Genomic DNA, 10,055 nt, shown 5'->3' with positions numbered 1-10,055 from the left:
TGTGGCCATCGTGGCTTTTGCTACTTGTGCATATGTTTTGCTGGGCTACGACGACATTTTGGATTAAACGGTGCGCCGTGCTTCGGGGTACGACACACCTCTTTGCCTTTTCAGAACAAATTTATTTTTCTTTTTTCCACGTGGGACACTGAGAAGAGTTGGCAGCGTGATCAGCACTTCCACAGCTCTGGCATTTCTGGGGTGATGTGCAGGCAGATCCCTCGTGAGGAGTCTCGCCGCACTTCAAGCATCTGGCACTCTGTTTGCAGAACTTGCTGCCGTGTCCGAACCGTTGACATTTAAAACACCTGAGTGGATTTGGAATGAATACTCTTACTTTATAACGAAGGTAACCAGCGGTGAGCGAATCTAGAAGTCGGGTGGTACCAAAGGTGATAACGAGCAGGCTGGTGTCGTGACGCTGACCATCTCTGAAAATCGTCAGCCGACGGACATGGCAAACTTGCTCATCTCTGAGCTCCGTCAGGATCTCGTCCTCCGTCATGAAGCGGAGTTCAGGCGCGAAGATGGTGCCCTTACTGGTGTTTCTGGCATGGTGCAGGGAGACTTTTACTTGTTTGCCGCAAAATTCAGCTGTTTTGAGTAGGGCCTTGGTTTGTGCGCGAGTGGTTGTTTTGATGATGAGTGATCCGTTTGCTGGTGCCTCAATTTTGAGTTCGCATGGACCGCAGATAGCCTTGATTTGCTATGATGGCCAAAAAACGTTGATCTTTCGAAACGACACATTTTCATCACAAGGTTGGACGACGACGTACGATCCGAGAGGATCCAGAATTGGCTCAGAGGGCCGGCGAACACTGGTCATTGTCGAGAGAGGGTCAGCATCAGGGCGAGCAGGCACCGGAGTGGTCAAAGACGAGCGAGGGTCGGAACCGGGGGCGTTGAACGGAGACGGGGTCTGCTGTCCACCCACCGCGGTGGAAGTGTGCGTACCAACGGTCATGGCCTGGGGCGCGCGAAGGTCATCAGGCGAAGTGGCAGCCAAAGTGGGGCTAGCGGCACTCCCGTCGTCTACATCCAGGGCATTATCAAGGTCAGAGGCCGAGTTCGAGTCCGTGTCAGTATCATCCTTCTTGCGCTTACTTCGCTTCCCCATATTAGGGGAGCGAGAAGGGAGCAACAAAACTTAAGCAAAAAGGTGTGTTTGGAGCTAGTGCGAACGGAAAAGCGACGAGAACGACGAAGCGAAAAAGGACTCATTGGCTGAGAGCCGCAATAGGAGCAAACCACTTGCTGAGGTCGTGCCAGACGGGTGTGTGGCCACCGAATGGGTCGACGAGAGCCTGTGTGTTTTTGATCTTCTCCAAAGTAGTCACCAGTGGCTATGTGTCCACCATGTACGCTGTTGCGCGACTCACTTTCTGCTCTTTCCGAGGGCCGTTTGATGAACACCCATGGTCAAAACGCACAACGTAAGCCCTTTCTGACTACTGATTTCGCAAGACAGCTCCACGCACGCGTATGGTCCAAGTCAGTATATTGACATGTCGTATGCACTCCTTTCCGCACAGAAAAAGACAACCACTGCCCACACTGGCAGACCCGCTGCTGCCCCTGCCATCTACCGACCACCAGCTACACTACACACGGCCAGCGAACTTGTAGAACTTCTTGTAGTTGACGAAGAGCGTGTGGAAGAGGTGTTGGGTGGCGGGCGGCAGGGTGACCCGCAGCCGCGTCACCACCTCGTCCCGGCACTGGGTCAGCAGGCAGTACAGGCTGCGCGTCAGCGACTCCTGACGGACACAGACAGCCACATGTCAGCCACTCCAGGCGGACACAGACACCCACACGTCAGCGACTCCTGGCGGACACACATAGCCACGCGTCAGCCACTCCAGGCGGACACGGACATTCACATATCAGCGACCCCTGGCGGACACAGACAGCCACATGTCAGCGACTCCTGACGGGCACGGACAGCCACACGTCAGCGACTCCTGACGGACACAGACAGTCATGTGTCTGCGACTCCTGACGGGCACAGGTAGCCACACGTCAGCGACCCCTGGCGGTCACAGACAGCCACACATCAGCGACTCCTGATGGACACGGACAGCCACGCGTCAGCGACTCCTGACGGGCACAGACAGCCACATGTCAGCGACTCCTGACGGACACAGATATGGTGGTGGTGATTTGGTTTTTAAGGGCGCGTCGGCATCGGGGCATATTTGCGCCCACTCGGTGACGATTATCTACCTCTGCCACGGCGTGATAAGTATGTTGTCAACTAATAGCAGGTAGCATCACTGGCGCACTTACACTGAGGGATGAGTGAAAATAATGTCAAAGTCAATGTGTGCTAAAAATGCGAGTATATCTCCAAGTTCACCACAAGGGTCTCGACCGAGTAACCGATGAAGGGGCGCTGGAGGAAAAAATCGTCGCCTCTCCGTCTCAATGCGCCGGCATGAGACGAGGACATGTTCTACAGACAACCAGTCCCCGCATCTATCACACCGTGGCACATCCCTGCGCGTCAAGTAAAACGAGTGTGTTGCATATGTATGACCCAACCGAAGCCTACGAAGGGCGACTTCCTGGAAGCGGCTTCGACGGTGGGAGGATTCCCAATCACCCATTTGGGGCTTGATTTCCCTGAAAGCGTGAAGGTGTTGGTCGAACATGTGCTGCCACGTATTGCGGACGCATTTGGAAATGACTGATTTCAGATCTCGAGCGGGAACATAAATTGGTATTGGTTTTCTCTCACACGCCGCAGCTTTCGCTGCGGCGTCCGCTTTCTCATTTCCCATTATCCCTATGTGGCTGGGGATCCACATAAATGTGATACGGCAGGAAGTGTTGTCCAGCCATTTCAGTTCCTCCCAGATTGAGCGCGTCAAAAATGAGTGGTCACGCGACATCGCCGTCGGGTCTAATGATAAAAAGTGCACTGAGTGAGTCGGTCAAAATGACTACATCTCTTTCAGGACCAGAAGCAACGTACTGAAGCGCTGCTAAAATAGCGAACAGTTCTGAGGAAAAAACTGACATGTGATGCGGGAGGCATATACCTACGGTATGGTCACTGCAAACAAATGCGCAACCCGTTCCCGTTGAGCCCTTGGACCAATCAGTGAATATTTGTAATGAGTCCGCGTATAGTGAGATCTGTTCCAACGAATAGGTGAGGAACTCTCGTGGTGAAGTGCCATTTTTATGATGCTGACAAAGTTCCAAATCATACTTCAGACTCAGATGTCTCCACGGAGCTGGGTCCCGAAGAGTGTGCGGGGCAATATCATCCAGCGTAATATCCGCCTCGTCCAGCCAGTCCTGGACGCGCAAGCACATCGGCCGCGATGACGTGGGCCGCCCCCTCAAGAAAGAGCGGATTAACGTCTGAGAGAAGATGAACTTAAAGGCTGGGTGATCCGGAAATTGTGAAACCTTTGTAGCGTAGTTCAAAGTACGTCGTCTCCTAAGAGGCAAGGGCGGTTCGTTCGCATCCACCAGCAAGTTTCTTGCTCGGGTCGTACGGAACGCCCCAGCTGGCTATACGAACACATGTATGGTGGATTGTGTCCAAAACCTGCTTTGAAGATGTAGGAGCACTATCGTAGACAGGGCTAGCATAATCGATGACTGATCGAATTAAGGCCCTATACAAGTTCAACAGGGTGCTTCTATCGGCTCAAAAGGTCATACGACACATTACTTTCATGAGGTTCACGCGCTTGAGACACTTAGTCTCAACCATCTTAAAGTGTTGCTTGAACGTGAGCCCACGGTCAAACGTGAGGCCCAGGAAACAGATGTTACAAACTGGGTTAGCGGCATTATAGAGTCGCAACTCCGGGTCTCTACAGCCTCTAATCCGTGAGCAGAAGTGCATACACTTAGTCTTGGTGGTCGAAAATTTGAAGCCATTCTTAAGGCTCCACTCAGTTAGTCGAATCAGGCATAACTGAAGCTGCCTCTCAGCAAACGTCGTTGTGGGTGCTGCACACCAGATGGCAAAGTCATCCACAAACAGTGACCGACTAATGGTACGTGGCAGACAGTCGGCGATATCATCGATCATCAGCGCAAACAGGGTTACGATAAGGACGCTCCCTTGAGGAACACCGTTGTCTTGTTCACAGCGATCGGATAGCATGCCACTCACTCGTACGTGGAAAAATCGACGACGAAATCGAAAAAAAAGTTTTCAATGAAGAGTGCCATGTGGCCTCGGAGCTTTGGGGACTTCCACCCTCCGTAGGCGACGTCGGCCAAGGAGGGGCACGCTTTGTTGCACGACCTGCCACCGCGGACTGCAGGGTAGGCCGACCCGAAACGCCGTCCCCAGGTGGAGGAATGGAAGGCGGACCCATTGACCCTCCCGGTGAGTGGGGCGGAGTCGACAGCGGAAGCCGGCCCCCCGTCCGCTGTGCAGACGCCGACCTGGCGGCGCGCCCTGCAGGGCCAAGGTCCAGAGAACCCTGACGAACAAAAGTTTCAGAAGGGCGGCTTCGGGAGAGAGCGACGACTGGGGGATGCCGAACCTTGTCCGGTTCCCGTGAGCCGGGGGGGGGGGGGGGGGCGCGGCACTCCCGGCAGGGCCACTAGCTGGGGAGCCAGAGGGGGTCAGCTCTCGTAGCGCCCCTGTGCCAGCGACGACAGATCCCGTCGTAGCTGGTATGGATGGAGGGGGAGATGGAGCCCGGGAGGGCGTGTCTTCAGCACGGGCTGGGCCGGGGTGCGATGACGGGGGGCGAAGTCCACGGCCTCGCTGGACCGCGGTCCACCCCCCCCCCCCCCGTTCCCGGGTCGCAACCCAGCCTCGGGCTCTCTGGCAGCTCCACCAGGGGGTTCCAACCCCATAGGCTGAGCCTTCTCTAGCGACGGCCAATGCCGCAGGTGGATTCTTTTTCGGAGGATCCGACTTCCGGTACGACGGAACAGCAGAGCCAGTTGATACAAGTGTGCTTAGTATCAGCTGTACAAACTCGCCTACAGTCATGCCTTTAAAATCATCAAGTCCACTCAGCTTCAGTACCTCGTTGGCTGCGGGTGTTACTTGGGCTAAATTTCTTGCCGGATTAGTAAGGGCGTCTTTGTATGTCCTTGTGGTGGTCGCATCGTTGTGTCGGCGTTGGGCCTCCCGAAACGAGGCTACTTCCTTCACTTTGATGCTCAGGACAGCTTTCTCTGACAAGGAGGACTGACAACTACGATATGACGCCACATGACCCTGACCACAGTTGACGCATTTCACAGTTTCTGATTTACACTCAGAGTGTTGGTGACCTATTTCCGCACACCTTCCGCATCTAACTTCTTTCCAGCAATTGTCCGTGAAGTGACCATACGTCTGACATCGGTAGCACCGGACTGGATCGGGTACATAGACCCTAACAGGGACCGAACTGATATCCCACGCGGACCCTATCTGGCACTCTCGCGGAGCAAAACGTCAGAAAAATTGAATCAGCATCGATCAGCTCTCCTCTCTCTCTCTCCTCTTGATACGTCTCACCGCCGTTACCCCTTCCTCACACAAGCCCTCAGAAACATCCTCATCACTCACACCGCGAAGGTCCCGGCAAGTAATCACACCCTTGGAGTAGTTCTTAGAGGCGTGAGGGTGCACCGATACGGGCACCCTAACCTCTCCCTGTCCTCGTACTTTGTAGATAAGTGTGGTCGTCTTAAGCATGCGCTGGATCTTGCGTTCGTCTGTTAGACGCACTTATATGCCTCCGTCCGCATACGAAAAGGCATCCTTGGGCGTCCCGATCTTTGAAAATGCTTGTTGGCGCTGAAATGGATTCAGTCGGAGCGGTACTGTTCTTCCTTGGTCATCTACTTTGGCGGGTCTTACGACCAGAAACTGGGGTAGTGGACGACGGTCGGGGTTTGGGGGGTTGGTTGATGATAAGGTGTCCATAAGTATGTGTTTATATTCGGCGCGCTGATTCCCCGCCCATCATGGAGCCCAACACGGGGACGGTCCTCTTCTAAGAGAGGAGCCGCCAGGGGTACCAGCACGCTATACGCAGACCAGTGTGCCAAAAGAGTTGCTGCGAGAGCCACCGGACTACGAGTCTGCGGCGCCAGTGCCTTGGTTCGCAGGTGCTAACCAGGCACCCTGGTAACAAACCGAGGGACGGCCCCTTAATGATGTCAGGAGGCAGACGCTGCACCGCGCAGCTCCCCCCTCAACACCCGTCACATGACCTGCTTGCCTCCAAGCCAGTGTCACGAAAACACGACGCCTGACCAGCCGATTTCCTCGTGTGAAGACTTCACGAAGCATCCGCAGGATCACAAATTCGGCCAAAGCCACGTGTTAGTAAGCTGCCCCGACTGACCCGCAGGGCAACTCCCTCAGTGACCAGGATCCCTTCATCGCTACCTGCGGACCCAACGGGGTACGGCGAGACCCAGATAAGACTGAAAAGCTGGGGCCGAGGGGTTGCTAATCCCTACTCTGAACGAGTCAGAGCCCTTGCGAGAGGCACGTTTCGTCTGGCCCCTCCTCTTTGGCCGGAAGGGGCGCTTTACAAGCCTCCCTAACCGCCCGCAGGATCATTGGGGCACGCAATCTCCCCCCCCCTCTCCCCCCACCACGGAGACGGACACAGACAGCCACACATCAGCGACTCCTGACGGACACAGACAGCCACACATCAGCGACTCCTGACGGGCACAGACAGCCACACATCAGCGACTCCTGACGGGCACAGACAGCCACACATCAGCGACTCCTGACGGGCACAGACAGCCACACATCAGCGACTCCTGACGGGCACGGACAGCCACACGTCAGCGACTCCTGACGGGCACAGACAGCCACACATCAGCGACTCCTGACGGGCACGGACAGCCACACGTCAGCGACTCCTGACGGGCACGGACAGCCACACATCAGCGACTCCTGACGGGCACGGACAGCCACACGTCAGCGACTCCTGACGGGCACGGACAGCCACACGTCAGCGACTCCTGACGGGCACGGACAGCCACACGTCAGCGACTCCTGACGGGCACGGACAGCCACACGTCAGCGACTCCTGACGGGCACAGACAGCCACACGTCAGCGACTCCTGACGGGCACGGACAGCCACACGTCAGCGACTCCTGACGGGCACGGACAGCCACACGTCAATGTCTCGCACAGCTGACGGCGAGGCGGCGGGCTCAGCTGGCCAGGCGGTCGCCCATCACGGAGCGCCTCACCGAACGTCCGAACCGGCCCGACTGCTCCTGCATAGAACTGTTCTATTCCCAGGCACGCGGCACCGCCACGCATTTACCTCGACCAGTCCCTCAAGTCTGTTGTCGGAACAGCGCCAGCCATGACTTAACGCAGACCACGGGGATCAGACCCAGGTCCCCCGCTCCGACGTCTGAAACGCCGCCAACTGCGCCAACTCGCCTGCACATAGTGGTCGAGCGTGGTGCGCTGGAACTGGAGCAGGACGTCGGCGATGAGGTAGGGCGCCAGCAGCTCTGTCAGCGGCCCCAGCTGCACCAGCTCCCGCACCACCCTGGCGGAGCGGAGCCGAACCACGGCTTACGGACGCGGCCGCCGCGGACGACGGCAGGGCTGTCCCGGGCATGCGGGAGGCGCGGTATGGGAAGCGCGTGAAGCGTCACGCCGCGAATAATCAACACGCAGGCAGCGAAGTACTGAGCCTTGACATACCGCCGAATAGGAGCCCGTTCACAAATCAACTGCCGCGTGGCTCCCAAGCAGCTGATCGCGGCGCAGGCTGCCTCCAAGCGCCACACAGGGTTCCACCTCTGCCCCATTCCCTCCCCCCCCCCCCCCCCCCCACCTCCCCGCTTCGCCGCCTCCCCGCCTCCCCCGCCCCACCTCCAACCCTCAGGCCAGTGAGCAGCTGAGGCTGCTTCCACGTACCGTCCCAGCTTGTTGGCGGTGGCGACGAGCGCGGCCTGCTCCTCGGGCGAGCGCGCCAGCTCCTGACTACTCCTGGGACACAGCTCGGAGGCCACGAACTCCACCCCCTGCAGCAGGCCGAGCCGAGCCCGTCACTACAGTCGCCACCGTGGCGGCGCCAGCGGCGCCCACCCAACGGACCAGCAGCAACGGTCGTCATACCGAAACTCTGCTGAATGCTCTGGTCGATTACCGCTGCCGGACATCCCACAGGTGCCGTATGAGGCGTTACTTTTCCTCCTCCTATCGCTGTTAAGGTGGCGGCACGCTGTGTACTATTGGATGGTGGAACTTAATCAGAGGGATCAAAAACTTCCCAGCAATTGCTTCATTTAATGCTGGCCTCATCGTTAATATATATATATATATATATATATATATATATATATATATATATATATATATATTGACGCTGCCAGCACGGTCGGATAGCGAGCAAGCTCACCATCACTGAGCGGTACAATGGCACCGCTCCGACCGGCGCCGGCCGCTCACCTGCACCAGCAGCGGCGCACGGGAGGCCACCAGGCCCGGGTGGGCCGAGGTCAGCTGGTACAGCAGCTCGCAGACGGCCTGCAGCACGTCGCAGGCGTCCTCGGTGGCCGCCCGGCTCAGGTCCGGCCGGCACGCCAGCAGGCAGCTGGTGTACGCCGAGTCAGAGAGACGCACCTGACGGACACGGTCAGGTCATGGTCAGGTCACGGTCAGGTCACGGTCAGGTCACGGTCAGGTCGCGGTCAGGTCACGGTCAGGTCACGGTCAGGTCACGGTCAGGTCACGGTCAGGTCGCCGTCAGGTCGCGGTCAGGTCGCGGCCAGGTCACGTCACGATCGTCACGGTCAGACAGGGGTCGTGTTCAGGTCATGGCATGCGGGAAAGCTGGTCAGGTCGCGTCCGGTTCGCCGGGTCATTGCTACACCATGTAGTGATCAGGTCGGTCTCAGGCCTGGCTACAGCTTGGTCGCAGCTAAAAGGGGTCATGTCATGATCAGGTCACACAAGGGCTAGTTCCGTGGTCTGAGAGTACAGACCGACTCGTATCTGGTTCGACACTAGGTCATCATAACAATGGGATTATGAGAGTGGGAAGAGAAGAGCGTAAATAAATGAGAAGAAAATAGAACATCTGAGGTTGTGCAGGTTCCTTATGGCGATGTTCCTGGACATGCGCTACACCGGGTTTATCAAGGATTATAGATAGACGGATTACGTCACGAAAGTCTCCAGGCAAATGCACAGAGAAGCGGTCTAACAACGTACCAAACATACTTCGAACAAGCTGATAAACGAACAAGCTGACAAACAGTGCGGCCAAAGTGCGCAGCTCCTACGACCAAAACCAGTGAGCACAATTCAGACAAAGGCGCACGATGTGGACTACCTCCGTCTAGCATCAGCTTAGAGGCACAACGCCACTTCACGGCGATCGCGTCCCCACAACGCACGTTTTTCTGCTGCGCCACGGCCGCCATGGTGCGCAGCGCCGGCAGCAGCAGATGGCGCAGCTCGTCCGGTACCCAGCCGGAGCGCAGTGCCAGCGCCGGGCCCAGCCGGCCCAGCAGCCGCGCCAGCGCCCGGCGCTGGTGCGTGCGGCCCCCCTCCGACAGACGCGTCTCGGCCAGCGCCCGCCAGGCGGCCAGCAGACGAAGCCAGCGGTCAGGCGTCGGCGGCAACGGCAGAGCCATCTGTCGGGCAGAATGAAATTATAGGTTTGGTATTTTGGTCCCACTGCAAGTGAGGGCGGTAAACGCAGCTCTGCACACTCCATGCGGCCTCCATCGCTGGAAAGCATAATAAAAAGGCTGTAAACAGATGACCGAAACACCAAAAACTTCCAAATGATTCAGCCAGAGATTGAGCACTAAGCCATCTCAGCTATCTAGTACAATGAACGCAATAGTGGTACCCATACCACATGAATAAGGAATTATTGATGGATTCGATATATGTAAACTAGATCCGAACCAAGCCTCTTGCAAACCGTAACAAGACCAAGGTGTGGTCCAGTTCTGGTAACTGACCCAAAGTTGTGCTGTACCAGGCGAATCTCAATGTCTTCATTCGAACGTACTATCCTCTCCACTACACTATCATCGTGACCACGCTGCAAGTTAGAGCCGCGGGAGTTTGCCTACCCAG

The 10,055-nt window shown here is 56.8% G+C and overlaps 1 protein-coding gene across 1 annotated transcript; it reads right to left on the bottom strand.

Annotated features, from left to right (window-relative positions):
* Window positions 1-1,481: 1,481 nt before the first annotated feature.
* On the bottom strand, window positions 1,482-9,388 carry LOC119104811 (uncharacterized). The gene is made up of 5 exons (XM_037228530.1): window positions 9,362-9,388; window positions 8,412-8,585; window positions 7,878-7,984; window positions 7,392-7,503; window positions 1,482-1,757 (listed from the first exon to the last, which is right to left on the bottom strand). The coding sequence occupies exons 1-5, from the start codon at window positions 9,386-9,388 to the stop codon at window positions 1,602-1,604; spliced, it is 576 nt and encodes a 191-aa protein (XP_037084425.1). The 3' UTR covers window positions 1,482-1,601.
* Between the last annotated feature and the right edge of the window lie 667 nt (window positions 9,389-10,055).

This window comes from Pollicipes pollicipes, unplaced genomic scaffold (genome assembly GCF_011947565.3).
Source record: "Pollicipes pollicipes isolate AB1234 unplaced genomic scaffold, Ppol_2.1 Scaffold_6052;HRSCAF=7182_pilon_pilon_pilon, whole genome shotgun sequence".
Taxonomy (NCBI): domain Eukaryota; kingdom Metazoa; phylum Arthropoda; class Thecostraca; order Pollicipedomorpha; family Pollicipedidae; genus Pollicipes; species Pollicipes pollicipes.
This window is presented reverse-complemented; position numbering and strand designations above follow the sequence as displayed.

Excerpts from the sequence above, each read along its gene's own strand:
- LOC119104811 (XM_037228530.1), bottom strand. The coding sequence starts at position 9,388 with ATGGCGGCCGTGGCGCAGCAGAAAAAC. Across the intron at positions 7,985-8,411 it reads GTGCGCCGCTGCTGGTGCAG|GGGGTGGAGTTCGTGGCCTC; the intron begins GTGAGCGGCCGG and ends GGCCTGCTGCAG. Across the intron at positions 7,504-7,877 it reads ACCGCCAACAAGCTGGGACG|GGTGGTGCGGGAGCTGGTGC; the intron begins GTACGTGGAAGC and ends CCGCTCCGCCAG.